Genomic DNA, 20,012 nt, shown 5'->3' on the forward strand with positions numbered 1-20,012 from the left:
ACAGGTGTTGAAGAGCCAGTTAGAAAGGCCCTATTCCTAATCTCAGACTTTGTGACAGCTTGAGGACTTCCTATGGCTGTGGACATTTTTTCATGAATTTACATGAGCAGGGTCATTTCCTGAAAGCAACAATTCTTTTCTCCAAAAGGCACAAATAATTAGCACTGTGACTTCTATTTAGTGTGTTAAATTTCTCTCTGCTATTCTAGGGTTCCCTTGCTTGAATCTCCTGCGGAGTAGGAGATGGCAAAGGAGATCAAAGTAGAAAACTAATTTAGAGATAAGTAAAGCCTGATGAGTCAACAACATCATTGAATTCGTTCTCTATTGCAGCTTAACAAATTACCATAAACTTAGCAGTAGCAGCCATTTATTAGCTCATAGTTCCATGGGTCAGAAGTTCAGACACACTGTGACTGGGTCCTCAGCTCAGGGTCTTACAAGGCTGAAATAAAGATGTTGAGAGGGCTGCATTTCCTTCTGGAGGCTGTGGGGAAGAATCTGCTTCCAAGCTCATGCAGGTTGTGGGCTAAATTCAGTCCCTTGCAGTTGTAGGACTGAGGTCCCCATATTCTTACTGGCCGTCAGCCAGGGGCCATTCAGCTCCTACAGGCTGCCCGCATCCCTGCCACGTGGTCCCCTCCATCTTCAAAGCCAGCAGGAGAAACCTTTATGTCAAATCTATCTCTCCCTTGGAATCTCCATTTTCCCCTGTCTTTGACTTCTAGACACAGATTTAAAGGGCTAATGTGATTAGGGCAGGTCCATCCAGATAATCTCCCTATTTGGGACTTTAATTACATCTTCAAATCCTTTCACAGCAACAACTAGAATGGCCTTTGAATGAATAACTGAGAGAAAGTGGGTGTACCCCAAGGACCAGGAATTTGTGAGGCCATATTAGAATTCTTCCTACCACTATTATGAAGGTTTAAAATGAGTGTGACTTCCTAACATCATATACAAAAATAAACTCAAAATGGATTAAAGGCCTAAACATAAGGCCAGACACTATAAAACTCTTAGAGGAAAACACAGGAAGAACACTCTTTGACATAAATCATAGCAAGATCCACCTCCTAGAGAAATGGAAATAAAAACAAAAATAAACAAATGGGACCTAATGAAACACAAAGGCTTTTGCACAGCAAAGAAAACCATAAACAAGACGAAAAGACAACCCTCAGAATGGGAGAAAATATTTGCAAATGAAGCAACTGACAAAGGACTAATCTCCAAAATACACAAGCAGCTCATGCAGCTCAATATCAAAAAAACAAACAACCCAATCCAAAAATGGGCAGAAGACCTAAGTAGACATTTCTCCAAAGAAGATATACAGATTGCCAACAAACACATGAAAGGATGCTCAACATCACTAATCATTAGAGAAATGCAAATCAAAACTACAATGAGGTAGCACCTCACACCAGTCAGATGGCCATCATCAAAAAATCTAGAAACAATAAATGCTGGAGAGGGTGTGGAGAAAAGGGAACCCTCTTGCACTGTTGGTGGGAATGTAAATTGATACAGCCACTATGGAGAACAGTATGGAGGTTCCTTAAAAAACTAAAAATAGAACTACCATATGACCCAGCAATCCCACTACTGGGCATATACCCTGAGAAAACCATAATTCAAAAAGAGTCATGTACCCCAATGTTCATTGCAGCTCTATCTACAATAGCCAGGACACGGAAGCAACCTAAGTGTCCATGGACAGATGAATGGATAAAGAAGATGTGGCACATATATACAATGGAATATTACTCAGCCATAAAAAGAAACGAAATTGAGTTATTTGTAGTGAGGTGGATGGACCTAGAGTCTGTCATACAGAGTGAAGTAAGTCAGAAAGAGAAAAACAAATACGTATGCTAACACATATATATGGAATCAAAAAAAAAGGTTCTGAAGAACCTAGGTGCAGGACATGAATAAAGACGCAGACGTAGAGAATGGACTTGAGGACACGGGGAGGGGGAAGGGTAAGGTGGGACAAAGTGAGAGAGTAGCATTGACATATATACACTACCAAATGTAAAATAGATAGCTAGTGGGAAGCAGCTGCATCACACAGGGAGATCAGCTCAGTGCTTTGTGACCACCTAGAGGGGTGGGATAAGGAGGGTGGGAGGGAGACACAAGAGGGAGGGGATATGGGGATATATGTACACATATAGCTGATTCACTTTGTTATACAGCAGAAACTAACACAACATTGTAAAGCAATTATACTCCAATAAAGATGTTAAAAAAATAAAATAAAATAAAATGAGTGTGAGTGTATATGTGTATACATGCATGCACATAGCATATTCATAGATAATGTACACACTAGGCTTATACCTTGATGTTAATCTTCTCTGGCTTATTTGATAAGTATTGCACCCACTATGCTTCTTTTCTCACCAGACTGTACTGCTGGTTCCCCAGTAATCATTCAACTCAATTCAATAAATTCTGATTGAGCACCTACTGTGTGCCAGCACTGCTCCAGCCCTTCAAATGCTCTCTCTCAAGGGTATGAAATCTAGTAAGAAAAAACAAGTATACCAGTGACTCGAAAGTATGGCAGAATGGCTAAAGAGAGGGAGGGAGAGAGATCCCGCCCTGTTGAGGAAATTTTAAAAAGTGTCAAGGAGGAGACGGCATTTGAATTTAATCTTGAAGAACAGGAGGGGTTGTAATAAACAGAAATTACAGGAAGGTTATAGGGCAGTCCAGGTGGAAGTAAGTACATAATCGTATGAGCAAGACATTAAGGAGAGAAAGCAAGGGCCATATCCAGAGAAGAGCTGGCACATTGGTTTGAATGGAGAGGAATGGGAGATTCAATCAGACTGGTACATTGGTGTCAGAAAAAGCAAAAGAAATACTGGAGAACTGTGGAGGGAACATGTCAGGTGGTAGTGTAGGCTTGAGTGAAGAGGGAAACCTGAACACTGTGATGGGAGATGAGAAAGAGGTTTGGCCAGTCATCCAAAGGCCTCTGCTCAGGGAGTGAACACAGAAATGACAATCAGAGAGGTCTGCCCAAGTGCAAAATGTGGGCTAAATGAGAAAGAGGAGTAGTCACTAATGACTCAGAGCTTTCATGCCTATGACTAAAGGATGTTCCCTGGTTACAGTTTATCATCATCTCACATATATCAAATGACCTTGCTCTGTGACTCAAGAAAGCACAGAATCATAGTACTTTGTGGCTGGAAGGGATCGCAGAGATCTTGGAGGAAGGCAACAGAGAACCAGCCAAGTTAAATATAATTTCCAAGACACTCAGCTGATTAGTAGCAGGACTCGGGCAAAGAAGCCCAGGCCTCTGCATTTCCCATCAAACTGACTGCTGGCTCCCTGGTAGTCATCACAAAGCTCTTTTAGGGGCAATGTGCAAAAGGTAAATAGCATAATTCATCAGAGGGCAAAGGCAAGAATGGGGCTGTTGCTTGGCACGAGTGAACTGAAACAATTTGAGGACTTATTTGGATCCTAGTTCTCTCCAAATTACTTTCTGAAATGGCAGGCTCCAAAATTTTTGCAAAAGGAGACTGCCAGGTGAGCGCACACCCATTCTGTATGTAGATGTATATCTGCTAGAGCTGCCTTCAAAATTTCAACATAACTGGGTTTTCTATTATCTCAGCTCTTTCCAGTAGCTTGAATTTAAAGGTTCAGACTCTCTTTCAACATGAGGGGAAAAAAGCACTGCCAAAAGCCACTTAGATATTTCCAAAGCAAAATCCCTCCTGTTAACTTAATCACAGTAGAATGACTGTAGCCAGCTCTTTGGCCATTTCTTCTACCCAGTTTGAGTTTGTTAATCACACTGAACGGCTGCTGAAAGCAGCGGATTCTGGAGGCTATTGTATCTGTGCCTGTCCATGATGCTTGCACATCTCCATTCTTCTGCTAAAAGCACCTCTTTTCCTGTAGGAACTCCATCCCACCCTTAAAGCTTCAGGGAATGGATTGGCAGAAAAGTTTCCAAATGTTGGAATGCGTGATTGTTTCTTGTGGCCATCATTCAATTCTAAGAAAGGGGGCTTAGTCTATCTGCACGCAGAAATGTAACAGCGCACATCTTTGTTAAGAGAGGCCCTCATTCATGGACATATGTACACTACCAAATGTAAAATAGATAGCTAGTGGGAAGCAGCCGCACAACACAGGGAGATCAGCTCGGTGCTTTGTGACCACCTAGAGGGGTGGGATAGCGAGGGTGGGAGGGAGACGCAAGAGGGAGGAGATATGGGGATATATGTAAATGTATAGCTGATTCACTTTGTTATAAAGCAGAAACTAACACACCATTGTAAAGCAATTATACTCCAATAAAGATGTTAAAAATATATATATAGAAAATGCAAAAAAAAAAAAAAAAAAGAGGCCCTCACTTATGATGCTAAGTGAAATAAGTCAGACAGAGAAAGACAAATACGGAATGATCTCACTTATACATGGAATCTAAAAAAGCTGAATTCATAGAAATAGAGAACAGAACAGTGGTTGCCAGGGGCTAGGGGTTGGGGGAAATTGGGAGCTGATGGTCAAAGGGTACAAACTTCCAGTTGTAAGATAAGTTCTGGGACATATTCTAATGTACAGCATGTTGACTGTAGTTAACAGTACTGTATTGTACACTTGAAAGATGTTAGTAGAGTAGATCTTAAGTATTCACACATACATATACACAAATTATATATATAAATATATACATATATATAAAAATTACATATATATATGGTGATTATGTGAGGTAATGGAGGTATTAGCTAACATTACTGCGGTAATCATTTTGCAATAAGTACGTGAATCAAATCATCACATTGTACACCTTAAACTCACACAACGTTATATGTAAATTATTTTCTCAAGAAAATTGAAAAAAGAGAGAGAGCCCCTTGCTGCCTGGCAATCTGCAATCCAAGATGGCTGACAGTCAGGCAATGTGCCTTGCCCAGTTGAAAATCCATGCCCCTTACCCTTGTTGAAGTTGGTGTGAGTAGAGATAAAGACATGGGAAATGAGATTAGGGGATAAGCAGAAAAAAAAGGAAGCTTATTTCTCCAGGTTCCTCCCAAACATTTCCTGCTAGGTACCCTCTACAGACAGGGTAACAAATCCCCCAATTGTAAGGCACCATCCACTGGAACCCTCCTGGAAGCACCCCAGCCTATTGTTTTATGATGCTCTGAGGTGAGGGACAGGATGTAAGGAGTTAAACCGATACTCTGGGCTAAGGGCAGAATTCCTCAGGCTGTTGCTAGGATTCATGAACCACAAGGAAAAGTTCCAGACTCAAAAGGTCATAAACTTGACAAGATTTCTGGTATTAGCTACAAACTAATGGAATTCTTATGAATCAAATCCAGTGGCTGGCTGCCTGCTGGTTTAAAGAAATGTACTGCCAGGGAAATCCCAGCCTGGCAAACAAGGACCTGTGATTGCTCAATCCCTAAGGCAACTCCGCCACCCAGATAGCTGCCCCCATGAAGCAGAAGGTTTAAGTTGTAGGCACTCAGTGGGGCTCCTTCTCTCTGCATCTCTTAGGGAAGGCTCTGGAGGAAAGGGACAAGGCTGTTCTCCCATCAGGCAGAGCCCGAGGCAGCCAAACTAACTGACCAAGTGACCCATTCTGCTGCCAGGGCAGGAGATGCTTGCTTTTCCTGTCCAGCAGGATGTGGTCCTTGTTATGGGCCCCCTGGCCACTGCACAGTTCTTTATCTTTTCTTCCTTTCTAAATGAACGTACTTATCGTGATTATCCACCTTTCCCTTTCATATTATATACTGTGGTTTGAGAATGGTTAAGTTTGCCATTTAATCATAGATTGCTAAGAGATCATGAGAAGCACATCTAGATTAATCAGATCAAGAGGGACAGATCATCCCCAGGAACCCTGGCCTTGGAGCTGGATTCACTAAGAGACCCATCTTTGAGCTGTCTTCTACTTGGGTTCCATTTTTGGTTGTATGGAGGACAATTTCACTTTCTTAATGGAGGGTGTTTTTCTAAATAGTGTATGTGTATGTGTGTGCACATGCTAAGTAGCCAAATGGTTGAAAGTAGTGGACTGCTTGTGGCTCTTTGTTTTGGTCTGCCAACATGGTTTTCTGTGCCTCTTCCTGATGGGGATCATGTCCCCCTCTCAATGCAACCCTGGTGAGGTTGCTGATCACATTGATCTGCCCCCAAACCAGCCATACCAGTAAGCCCCAAACCAAGGTAGGCTAATCATACTACCTTATCTCCTCTTAATAATGACTCATCCAATGGATAGTCACTTAGCTAGGAGAAGAGACTCCCTGAATTGAAAAACTGTCTGTTCCCACTGAAGTGGCTAAGCTGGGGCAGCTGGTCCCCCCCACCCACCCACCACCACATAACTTATAGTAGAAGAAAATGAGGCCAACTCACACTTAGAGAGGAGATAGAGACAGATAGAAAGGGACAGTCCTACTTATGGTGTTGAGTCCCAAGTCCCAGTTTCTGGAGGCCTGGTGATGCCACTCTGGTTCTAATTCCATAAGTTCCCACCCCCCATCCTTTTCAGCTATGGCTTTTTGTAGGCTAGTCTGAGATGCGTTTTTGTCACCTGTGACAATTTAAAAAGAAATCTCATTAACATACACATAATGCTGCAGAGTGGACAGAGGAGAAATAAGGAGAGCAGCCTTAGGCAGAAAATGGTTTTACCTTTTACCTGAGCCCAAACTGCACAGGAGCTTCTTCTCACCTATAAAGGAAAACACAGCAACACATATAATTGGGTGGCATGTGATGTCAGTTTAAATAACACACTTTAGCCCTACAAGTTGCAGGGTTTTATCTCTTATTTTGGACCACACGATCTTTAAAATCTCTTCTAGCTCTAACACCTTACAATTTAGCCTTATGATCACCAAGTGTTCAAAGGGACTGGCGTGGGCAGCAGAGACAGAAGTGACCCTAGGAATGGATAACCCTAAAGCTTTCCAATGGATCTCAGGAAGCACATGTTATGAGGAAAGAGCAGGGATGGTGGTAAGTTCCATTCCCCTTGCCAGCTCTCAGCAACTGGCACTGACTGCCTGGAGAACTACAGTATGTTGAAAAGGATTCTGGGGTCACATCCAGGTTCAGCAAGAAGTAGTGATGCATGTTATGTGCAAGGCTATGAGACGGCCTGGTATATATGAATACTTCACTTCTCTAGATGATATTTACCAGGCAACCTCAGTTACCCAAAACATAGCCAAGAACCAGGAAGAAAGCTAAAGGAACATGTATGAAAGCTCATCCATGGTAGAAGCAACCCACAAACTCATTGGAATGAAATACCTTCTCTTCTTCTCCCCTGCTGATATTATAGGCATATTTGTCTGTTAGGGATGCTAGGATTACTGTTGATCTATGATAAAAGTCAGCAAAAAATTCCCCAGAGGAAACCAAATAGTAGAGGTTAGAGAAAGATCCCTTCAACTTCATTAAGTAATTCTCTTTCAAGTGACAACCTTAGTCATTCTGGGTTAATTTGATTAAAAATTGAAAAACTATATTTACACTGATAATTTCTGGGAAAAGCTTAAAATGGCCACAAGGTTTTGAATGTGACTAAATTTTGCCTTGATGCTTAGTGCATCAAGTGCATTTAATAAAAGATAATATGCAATTCCTATACACTAATGATAAAAAATCTGAAAGAGAAATTAAGGAAACACTCCCATTTACCACTGCAACAAAAAGAATAAAATACCTAGGAATAAACCTCCCTAAGGAGACAAAAGACCTGTATGCAGAAAACTATAAGACACTGATGAAAGAAATTAAAGATGATACAAACAGATGGAGAGATATACCATGTTCTTGGATTGGAAGAATCAACACTGTGAAAATGACTATACTACCCAAAGCAATCTACAGATTCAGTGCAATCCCTATAAAACTACCAATGGCATTTTTCACAGAACTAGAACAAAAAATTTCACAATTTGTATGGAAACACAAAAAACTCCCGAATAGCCAAAGCAATCTTGAGAAAGAAAAACGGAGCCGGAGGAATCAGGCTCCCTGACTTTAGACTATACTACAAAGCTACAATAATCAAGACAGTATGGTACTGGCACAAAAACAGAAATATAGATCAATGGAACAGGATAGAAAGCCCAGAGATAAACCCATGCACATATGGTCACCTTATTTTTGATAAAGGAGGCAAGAATATACAATGGAGAAAAGACAGCCTCTTCAATAAGTGGTGCTGGGAAAACTGGACAGATACATGTAAAAGAATGAAATTAGAACACTTCCTAACACCACACACAAAAATAAACTCAAAATGGATTAAAGACCTAAATGTAAGGTCAGACACTATAAAACTCTTAGAGGAAAACATAGGCAGAACACTATACAACATAAATCACAGCAAGATCCTTTTTGACCCACCTCCTAGAGAAATGGAAATAAAAACAAAAATAAACAAATGGGACCTAATGAAACTTAAAAGCTTTTGCACAGCAAGAGAAAACATAAACAAGATGAAAAGACAACCCTCAGAATGGGAGAAAATATTTGCAAATGAAACAACTAATAAAGGATTAATCTCCAAAATATACAAGCAGCTCATGCAGCTCAATATCAAAAAAACAAACTACCCGATCCAAAAATGGGCAGAAGACCTAAATAGACATTTCTCCAAAGAAGATATACAGATTGTCAACAAACACATGAAAGGATGCTCAACATCACTAATCATTAGAGAAATGCAAATCAAAACTACAATGAGGTATCACCTCACACCAGTTAGAATGGCCATCATCAAAAAATCTACAAACAATAAATGCTGGAGAGGGTGTGGAGAAAAGGGAACCCTCTTGCACTGTTGGTGGGAATGTAAATTGATACAGCCACTATGGGAACAGTATGGAGGTTCCTTAAAAAACTAAAAATAGAACTACCATATGACCCAGCAATCCCACTACTGGGCATATACCCTGAGAAAACCATAATTCAAAAAGAGCCATGTACCACAATGTTCACTGCAGCTCTGTTTACAATAGCCAGGGCATGGAAGCAACCTAAGTGTCCATCGACAGATGAATGGATAAAGAAGATGTGGCACATATATACAATGGAATATTACTCAGCCATAAAAAGAAACCAGATTGAGTTATTTGTAGTGAGGTGGATGGATCTGTCATACAGAGTGAAGTAAGTCAGAAAGAGAAAAACAAATACCGTATGCTAACACATATATATGGAATCTAAAAAAAAAAAAAAGGTTCTGAAGAACCTAGGTGCAGGACATGAATAAAGACGCAGACATACAGAATGGACTTGAGGACATGGGGAGGGGGAAGGATAAGCTGGGACGAAGTGAGAGAGTGGCATGGACATATATACACTACCAAATGTAAAATAGAGGTAGTGGGAAGCAGCCACATAGCACAGGGAGATCAGCTCGGTGCTTTGTGACCACCTAGAGGGGTGGAATAGGGAGGGTGGGAGGGATACGCAAGAAGGAGGATATATGGGGATATATGTATATGTATAACTGATTCACTTTGTTATAAACCAGAAACTAACACAACATTGTAAAGCAATTATACTTCAATAAAGATGTTAATTAAATAATTAATTAATTAAAATAAAAGATATATGCAAGAGTAACCAGTGAAGGGTATAGTTCAAGACACTGAGGAAGAAAAAGGACCTCAAACAGCAAGGCAGTTACTAGGGAACTGAGTGTATTAAAAGAGAGAAATTGAAATGGCCAGGTGAAGAAGGGAGTTCACTAAAATGGAGTGCCTTGATCAGATGTGCATTTTATAAAATACATGATGGCAGTAGTATGGAGCAAGGAGATAGGTAGAATAAGAGACAAGAAAATGAGTTAGAAAATTGATGTTCAGACAAGAGATGTCAAAAGCTAAACAGTGGTAATGAAAGAGGAAAGGATGATCTTAAATGGCATTAATGTGATAGAATTGACACAATTTAATGATGGACTGCACAAGAAGATAAGAAAAAAGGGAGGAGACAAGAATTATTCCTAGATTTCTGTCTTGACAACTTGGAACACGGTAATGATGTTTATTGGGACAGATACACAGGAGGAAAAACAAAAAGGGGAACTGGAAAACTCACACTTCCTGATTTACAAAGCTACAGTAATCAAAACGGTGTGGTATTAAGAACCTAGTATATAGCACAGGGAACTCTACTCAATACTCTGTAATGACCTATATGGGAAAAGAACCTAAAAAAGGGTGGCTATATGTATATGTGTAACTGATTCACTTTGCTGTACAGCAGAAACTAACACAACATTGTAAATCAGCTATACTCCAATAAAAATTAATAATAATAAAAAAAAAAACCCAGTGTGGTACTGGCCTAAAGACAGACATATAAACCAATGGAATAGTATAGAGAGCCCAGAAATAAACTCTTGCATATATATCAAATGACTTTTTTTTTTGGCTGCGCCCCACAGCACGCGGGATCTTAGTTCCCCAACCAGGGATCGAACCCATGCCCCCTGCAGTGGAAGCATGGAGTCCTAATTACTGGACGGCCAAGGAATTCCCTCAAATGACTTTTGACAAGAGTCCCTAGACCATTCAATGGGCAAAGGAAATCTTCAACAAATGGTGCTGGGAAAACCGGATAACCACATGCAAAAGAATGAAGTAGGACCATTACCTAACACCATATACAAAAATTAATTCAAAATGGATCAAGCCTAAATATACGACTTAAAACTCTTAGAAGAAAACACAAAGGAAAAGCTTCGGGAAATTACATTTGGCAATGATTTCTTAGATATGACACCAAAAGCACAGGCGACAAAATAAAAAATAGGCAAATTGGATTTCATCAAAATTAAGAACTTTTGTGTATCAAAGGACACTAGCAACAGAGTAAAAAGGCAACTCACATAATGGGAAAAAATATTTGTAAATCACATATCCAGAATATATAGCAAGCTCCTAAAACTCAACAACAAAGAAATAAATCACTTCAAAGATGGGCAAAGGACTTGAATAACCATTTCTCCAAAGAAGATACACAAATTGTCAAAAGTACTTGAAAACATGCTCAACATCATAAATCATTATGGAAATGCAAACCAAAACCACAATGAGAAGCCACCTCACATCCATTAGGAAGGCCATCATTAAAACAGAAAACAGCAAGTGTTGGGGAGGATGTGGAGAAAATGGAACGCTTGTGCACTGTCGGTGGGAGTGTAAAATTGTGCAGTGGCTATGGAAAACTGTATGGGGATCTTCAAAAAGAATTAAAAAATAAAATTACCAAACGATCCAACAATTCCACTTGAGGGTGTATACCCAAAAGAAGTGAAAGCAGAGACTCAAAGAGATATTTGAACACCCATGGTCACAGCAGCATTATTTGCAATAGCCAAAAGATGGAAGCAACCCAAGTGTCCATCTACAGATCATGGATAAACAAAATGTTTATCCATACATACAATGGAATATTATTCAGCCTTAAAAAGAAAGGAAATTCTGAAACATGCTACAGCATGAGTGACCCTTGAAGACATTATGCTAAATGAAATAAGACAATCAGAAAAAGATAAATACTGCATGATTCTACTTATACAAGGTAACTAGTCAAATTCATAGAGACAGAAAGTAAAAGGGTAGTTGCCAGGAGTTGGGGAAGAAGAGGAGGAATGGGGAGTTGTTTAATGGGTACAGAGTTTCAGTCTTGCAAGATGAAAAGTTCTGAAGATTGGTTTCTTAACAGTGTAAGTGTACTCGACACTACCAAACTGTTAGTTTAAAAATTGTTAAGATGGTAAATTTTATGTGTATTTTACCACAATTAAAAATAAATATTAAAAATAATCGCTGCTAAATGTCTGAGTATTAGATGGTGATCGTTGCATTACCACCATCTTGTAAATATATTAAAAACCACTGAATTGTACACTTTAGAATTATATGGATCGCATCTCAGTAAAGCTGTTTTAGAAAGAAAAATAAATAAATAAATCACTACTGATTTTAATATGACTGCAACACTAATATATTTGAAACCCACAGGGGAAGTAATAGCAATTCAAAGATGTGAGTCCAAATATAAATTATTTCAAAGAACAAGCACATGTTCTGCTTAGCTGTATGAAAAAGAGGCATCAATGACATCACAGGAAAGTTCCCTATAAACTAGAATTCTTATCGTAACCTCCCACTTCATTCCCTCTGTGTCCCAAATTGATATTGATTCATATTGAAGCCCTAACCCTCAATGTGATGTTATTTGGAGGTAGGGCCTTTGGAATGTAATTAAGTTTAGATGAGGTCATGAGGGTAGGGCCCACATGATGGGATCAGGGTCCATAAGATGAGGAAGACTGATCAGAGCTCACTCAGTCCCCACCACATGAGGACACAGCAAGAAGGCAGCTGTCCGCAAGCCAGGAAGAGGGTCCTCCCCGGGGAACCAAAGCAGCCTGCACCTTAACCTTGGACTTCCCCGTCTCCAGAACTATGAGAAGTAAATGTCTGTTGTTTAAGCCACGCGGTCTATGGTATTTTGAAATGGCAGCCCAAGATAACTAATACACCCTCCCAGACCAAAGTCTCAATCTGAGACAGCAGCTCTCTGAGTAATCTCTAAGTTGCACACATATGGTACTGCCAGTGTTGTCTATGGCTAGAAACACCAAGTCAGGATCTCCGGGTAATTTTCCAGCAAGGAGGCCTTGTCTAAGTCATAAACACCTTTGGAACAAATTCAGGGCAATATATTCTGGACTTTAGTCTTCCAATTCTTAATCCCTACATAACTGCCACAAAACACCACCAGAACTTTTTGCTACTTGGACATATTCTTAGTTTTATATCAAGCATGATAATGGCGCATTTGACTTGTGTCCTATACAGAATTTAATTGCGTGTTTCAGTTTTAAATATGTGATGAACCTTACATGCAAGATGGCTTAAATTCATCAGTCAAGAGATGTTTCTATTAATATTAATATATTTTTTCTAGTTTCCATTACCAACTGATATGAATTGATACCAAACCTTGAGTCCTCCTAGGGCAACCATCACAATGTTTCTGCCAGATCTTCCACCCCTGACTGACCCATCCAGCTCTTGCTATTCTGCTTGTCCAGCTCATTATATTTATTCATTCTTTTTTTTTTGGCCGCACCACATGGTAGATGGGATCTCAGTTCCCTGACCAGGGATCAAACCCGCGCCCCCCTGCATTGGAAGCACGGAGTCTTAACCACTGGACCGCCAGGGAAGTCCCCATCTATTCATTCTGTAATGAATATATCATTTTATGTCTCAAGAAAGAACCAGCACTGGAAAAACATAGCCTTTCTAAGGATGGAGAGAGGAGAGTGAGGCTTACGCAATAGCCAAGGAAATAACGGAAGCAGAAAATAGAGCCAGAAAATAGTGCTGAGCTTAATCTGCCCCTCCTGCTGGCTTCCTGGAGAATGAAGAGAGGCAGCAGTCTGGCAGGAGTACAGGGAAGTGACAGAAAGATCTAGACGCTCCTCTCCAACTCAGGCTTCAGCAGTGCAATAGGATGAGGGCATTCGTGAAGCTTAAGAACCCAAACTAGTTCAGTCCAAACAGGTCCCCCAGCAAGTTCAGAATATCAACCTCCAAAAAGGTTTCACCTGCCCATCCTTTATAAAGTGAAAAGATTCAACACGTTCTTATTGTTCTTACAAGCAGTGTTCATCTCAAATATTGGGAAAACAAATGTTCAAATATTTAAATTTCACATGAAGAGGAAAATATAGAATTCACAAGAGTTTTTAAAGAAATATACCTTATTCCATTCACTTGTGATTCGTAATATAATGCAGTAATCGTTCCCTATTTTCAAGGGTGCATTATAATATTTCCCATAGTACAGCCTGTCTCCAATAGATATCTCCATGGCATCATCGGGAACATCCTTGGCCAGCAGTTCTGCCGTCACATATCCATCAGCACCAGAAGCATTGCTAAAGAATGAGGTAGCCTCTTCAGAATCACAAACAAATGTGCTTTGGAGGGCCAGGGGAAGCACTAACACCTGATATGAACTGGAAGAGAAAAGAAAATGTCTATCAGATCCTTGCTTGGGGGATTCGTTCATTCATTTATTCGTATTTGTTGAGCACCTGCTATGAGATCAACGCTTTTCTAGACACTGGAGATGCAACACTTGATAAAAGTCCTCGCCCGTGTGGGATTTATGGTCTGACAGCTCCCACAGTCATGGAACTCCAGTTGGAACCAACAGTGTTAATGCCAGATGACACTGGGTGAGGGATCTCTCCAAGTTCTGGCTGCAGATGGCTATCCGGTAAATCCTCTTTAGCTGGGAGAAGTTGCTGCACGTATAACTGCCCGGAGTGTATGTGTCTTAAAGTTGATCTAATCAGTGTTTTTCACATGGGCAAATAAAGCCCAGCTGTGGAAAGAGTTTAGCAGTCACATGGAGGCCAAATGCCTATAAGAGTTAATGCACTAAGTCTGCAAAAAGACTCCACGCAATCACATGGGGTACCTAAAACGGAACTCATGTGATTTACATTCCCTCCAGTTCACGTCCTGATACCAAAGTTCCTGTGAAATGAACGAGAAGCATGGAGTACAGATCACCATGAGTTCATCTAGTCTGACAATATCCTGAAAGAGCCGGAAAGGGAAAATCTCATATGTTCCCTAGATGTGGACAAAGAAACACGTTAGCAATCAGGTGTCATATTTGTCATGTGTTTTAGTATTATTTATCCCACCATATAGAAAATCTGTCAGTGGAAGGAAGTGTAAGAACAAAAACACTCTGAGAATGAATCACGCCTTTCTTTTTATTCACATCTATTCGGGACTCATCTTCTGCCTCTAGTATAGTAGGTGTTGGGATGTCTGCTTTTTCTATCAGGCTTGATAGCAGGGATTTGAATGATTTACTCTTTTTTTTTTTTTTTTAAGTTCATAGGTGTGCTTTTTTTTTTTTAACATCTTTATTGGAGTACAATTGCTTTACAATGGTGTGTTAGTTTCTGCTTTATAACAAAGTGAATCAGCTATACATATACATATATCCCCATATCTCCTCCCTCTTGCATCTCCCTCCCACCCTCCCTATCCCACCCCTCTAGGTGGTCACAAAGCACCGAGCTGATCTCCCTGTGCTATGTGGCTGCTTCCCACTAGCTATCTATTTTACATTTGGTAGTGTATATATGTCCATGCCACTGTCATCGTCCCACCTTACCCTTCCCACTCCCCGTGTCCTCAAGTCCATTCTCTATGTCTGCATCTTTATTGAATGATTTACTCTTGTATCCTTGCAAATCCTTGCACAGTTCTTTGGCTGTGACTGATTCCTCACTAATGTTTCTTGAGTTGAAATTTCAGTAAAGAAGAAAAACATGCATCAGCACCAAATACGATTAGGGTAATTTCCAAAACTCATTAGCACACATAATTCTATTTTACCAATAAGTATACGCTTCCTGCTCCACATTCGTAATGCCCCATCTCCTGCTTCCTAAGAGCTCATGAGTTACTAGGTTAAGAAAAGGGAGTCCTCCCCAACAGCAGGTGTTGGATTTGGAAACTATCCACCAACCAGTCTCCCCAAATTCCTAGGTGTCCTCAGGCCCCTGATTTCCACAAAGTTTCTGGGTTCACTTTCAGCATAGGGCTTTCTACAGAAGGGACAAAGTAAAGCCTGCAGGGCAATGAGTTGTCACTGCCATCACCAGTAAACATTTACTAAGCCTCCACTGCCAACAACGGAACACTTACAACAACAAACTTTCCTGGGGACTTGAAGACATCCCTATGAATCATGGCCGCAGGTAAGACAGTAAATACGCAGCAGACTCCATGCTGTCCGTAAGCACATCTTCAAGTCCCTCTCATCTTTCCATGTAGGTGGTGATATTCACGTGCAAGTTCAAGGCTCACCTGAACTCTTTTGGTTCTGAACGTTGCCCAGTAGAGGCACCATTCATGACGCGTAAAGCAGTCTCCCCAATTAGCATGATCATAATCACCCAAGTTGCTTGATAATTGTACAAATTCCCAGCCCCCATCCCAGACCTACTGAATCAAAATCTCCAGTAGAGTCTGAGAGTTCATACAGCTGATAAAGCACCCCAGGTACACTGGTAATCTGGCAAGTGTGGGAGACACTAGCATTAAGAGAGCCCAGCCACAGACTGCCTCATCCACCCAAGATCACCAAGCTAAGGAAGGGAGGTGTGGCCCCAGAGCCCCTGCTCCACCATGTGCCCAAGCCACTGTCCCCTGACAATGTACAAGGCAGACTCCGGCCTGTCACACACTGGCGGTGCTGTTACCCCCAGCTCAAACCAGGTAGTCGGGCCAAGAAAACCCCCCAATTGCCTGCTGGTAATTAGCCCCGATGACGTTGGGGAAGCAGTTGTGGCTGTTTAGAGCATGACTGCTCTAGAAGGACTTCTCCCCTCTTTCTCACCACCACCCTCCCTTGAATGACTCACAGCTCTCCACTTCCTGTTTTGGAGGCACTGGCCGGCACAGAGCCACAAGGATAGGCTGTCATTTGGCTTTTCTTTCTGCCTTACATAATCATTTGGTCTGAATATCACGTACGTCTTGCAAATTCTCTCAGGCAGTGAGATCACAACTTCTGTTCTGCTTATAGCAACAGAATTACAATGCCTTCCAGTAACTTGTCAGGAATCAAGAAACAGAACAACTTAGGCCATATCCATGCCTGGAAAGACTTTTGAGCACTTATTGAACTCAAACTAATAGACACAAAAAGCTCAAGTTTCATTACAAATGGACACATATAATATCGATAGACTTTCTTTTTTACAGTTTTGTGATACCTCATGAATTTTACCTTGATTGTACAGCAGGGTCATTAGACTGAACGGTCAGGAGAGACATAGGCAGTGTAAGTTAGGTCAAGGAAACAGGTTGTTGCCATCTCCTTGATTTGTTACTGTCAGTAAGTTACTCATCTCTCCAGGCAAACCTCAATTTTCCTATCTAAAAAGGGAATACTTCTGCTTTCCTAATCCTGCCATGACCTTTGTAAATAAAAAGCTTAATTGCACACAAGGTAGTCCAGGAACTGAGGTCAATTAATTCCATCCTAATACCACCTGGAGTCCCAGAAGCAGTTGTTAACAATGCAGTGTCTTGCTCACATCTCAATACAAGAATGAATTAAAAGAATTATCCAAATGACTCTTCCAGAAATCACTACACACATGGGAGTGGGGGAGGGAGAGGGATGGACTGGGAGTTTGGGGCTGGTAGATGCAAACTATTACTTTAGAATGGATAAACAACAAGGTCCTAATGTATAGCTCAGGGAACTATATTCAATATCCCGTGATAAACCATAATGGAAAAGAATATTTAAAAAAGAATGTCTATATGTGTATAACTGAGTCACTCTGCTGTACAGCAGAGATTGTAACAACATTGTAAATCAACTACACTTCAATAAATAAATAAATAAATAAAAAAGAAAGCACTACACACCCCCCAAGGTCATCCTTAAATAAAGGAAAATATATTCTGTCTTTGGTAAATGAAATGATGCTCCTGACCCACCATCACTAAAGGATGTACCTGGAGGCGTGAGTGCAAAGTGATAGCCTGACATGTCACGGGCACCCAACCAGTGCTCATCTAATGACCAAAGGAACGGATTTAACTTCTCGAGCTCAGCTGCCCAAATGCTTGTCTCTGGTCCTTTACAAGTCTCTCTATTCATTAGGGAGGGTGCTAGTTGGAATTAAAGGCCCAGTCTGTACCCAAGGAAACAAAAAATGAGGCACTGACTGCACTGACTCAACTACTCCAGTGCAGCCACCTAAAGAGAAGTCTCCTCCTCACTCAAACCAAAGTTTTCAAAACACTCCATGGAGATCACTGGGCAGCCATGGAAAAGAGGCCTCTACTGACCTGATGGGTCCATTTTTCTCCTTGGCTTTCCTCAGTCTCAGGCGTGGTAAAGGCCCTCCGTGCACAGTGAAAAAGTCTACTTCCGGAAGGGGAGGCTCTGAAAACATGTTGAAAAGAAGAAAGGGGGTATGATCAGAACGAGCAGAAGCATAAAAAAGTGGTCCTCATGGGGCATCAAGAGGAAAGTTTTCATGTAAGAAGAGATGAGCAAATTCAGACACATGCTCTGACGTGGATGAATCTTGAACACATTAGGCTAAATGAAATAAGCCAGACACAGGAGGACAACTATTGCATGATTCCACTTACATGAAATATCTGGAACAGGTAAATCCATAGAGACAGAAATAGATTAGAGGTTGCCAAGGGTTGAGGGGGTGTGTGTAGGAAATGGGGAGTTATTGCTTAATGGTCAACAGAGTTTCTGTCTGGGGTGATGAAAACATTTTAGAAATAGATAATGGTGATGGTTTACAACATTGTGAATGTACTTAATGCCAATAAATTGTGTCCTGAAAAATAATTAAAATGGTACATTTTATGTTGTATATATTTTATTACAATTAAAAAAAAATGATGCCCCAGCACTGACAGATGGTGGATGCTGTGGGCATTTCAATTAACTTGGCAAATAGGTTCTTATTTGGTGGGGAGACCAGCTTATCAGACTTCTAGATCCTTTAGGAACAGTTTATTTATTATTATTATTATTATTATTATATATATATTTTTTGGCTGCGCCATGCAGCTTGTGGGATCTTAGTTCCCCCACCAGGGATCGAACCTGTGCCCTCGGCAGTGAAAGCACAGAGTCCTAACCTCTGGACCACCGGGGAATTCCCTAGACTTCTAGATCCTTTATAATCACACAGCTGTCTGTCCTTATCTTGCTCTCCCCAGCAACCAGATTTCCCAAATAGATATTCCGCAGGGAGGAGAATGTTGGTTGATTGGTTGACACCAGCGTTCTAGCATCTAACTGGGAGTTATATTCATGGTATAAATGTACCAGCTGCCACTCTGCCTTGTGAGTAACACAGCTTACATGTGTTGGGCACACAACACATATATAGATGTGTCCTATATATGCCTCATCTCATTTAATCTTCTCCACAGTGCTATCAAGTGGATGAGATTTATAAAGGGAGGGAGGAAGAGAGAAAGAGAAAGAATAAAATATGAACCCCCCCTCCCCTGAAATTCCTCTGAATCCTGCCACAGTGAAATTAGGACTAAGAGGCCAAAATAGACACTCAAGACTCTATTTACCCAATTAGAAAATAGCTTTGGGGTGAAAATTCTCAATTCAAATTATAATAAGTAAAAACTTAGACCTTCCTAGATAATTTTTAAAGCTCTACTGAATATGTTATTCATACACTGCCTTTCAACAAATATTTATTAGCCACCTCTATGTACCTCTGTGTGAGGCTGGGAGAAACAGCTATGGAAGACGGTTTCTGCTTTCCAGGAGCTCAGAGTCTAATAGTGGAGAAAGTCTTATAAACAGGCAGTGCTTGGAACTACGATAAAGTTCCACAAGAGGGTGGTGGGAGTGCAGAGGAAGAACACCAAGGGCAGGGGGGTGAGCCTATCAAATACAGAAACAGACATACGCAGGGGCAGGAGGTGAGAGAGAGTGTGGGCAGAGACAGAACTGCAGGAGTTCAGTGTGTCCGAAAGGTTGAGTCCCAGCTGGGTAGAAGCGGGCAATAAAGTGAGACATGTGAGTATAGGTCAGATCTGAGGCCCTAGAAATAATGAGAAGCCATCTAACGATTCTTAGCAGATGTATATTTTAGAAATACAATTTGGACTGCCTGTTGGAGGATGAATTGGAAAAGAGCAAAAGCACAGGTTCTCCAAAATCTAGGTAAGAAGTGCCTGAGGTCTGAAGCGAGTGATGGCACTCGGAAGGGAGAAGAAGGGGCAGATGGAGGAGACACATGGGGCAGAGACGGAACAGAAGGTTGTGGAAGATAAGGAAGGGGAAGGAATCTGGGCTTTGGTTTTGGCCACTGAGTCAGTGGTGACGTCATTCATCAAGGTCTGCAGGGAAGG

General features: G+C 41.0%; 1 protein-coding gene across 4 annotated transcripts in view; it reads right to left on the bottom strand.

The window, feature by feature from the left end:
- SUSD1 (sushi domain containing 1) overlaps positions 1-20,012 on the bottom strand; it is a 154,741-nt gene that overhangs the window by 23,758 nt on the left and 110,971 nt on the right. For 3 of the 4 annotated variants that reach the window (XM_057548764.1, XM_057548765.1, XM_057548763.1), the window contains 3 exons: positions 17,952-18,048; positions 13,813-14,071; positions 6,700-6,739 (listed from right to left, as the gene is read on the bottom strand). In XM_057548764.1, coding sequence (XP_057404747.1) covers positions 6,700-6,739; positions 13,813-14,071; positions 17,952-18,048 — 396 coding nt within the window. The remainder of the gene's footprint in view (positions 1-6,699; positions 6,740-13,812; positions 14,072-17,951; positions 18,049-20,012) is intronic. The other variant, XR_009008661.1, reaches the window with a different exon arrangement.

This window comes from Balaenoptera acutorostrata, chromosome 6, assembly GCF_949987535.1.
Source record: "Balaenoptera acutorostrata chromosome 6, mBalAcu1.1, whole genome shotgun sequence".
Classification (NCBI taxonomy): domain Eukaryota; kingdom Metazoa; phylum Chordata; class Mammalia; order Artiodactyla; family Balaenopteridae; genus Balaenoptera; species Balaenoptera acutorostrata.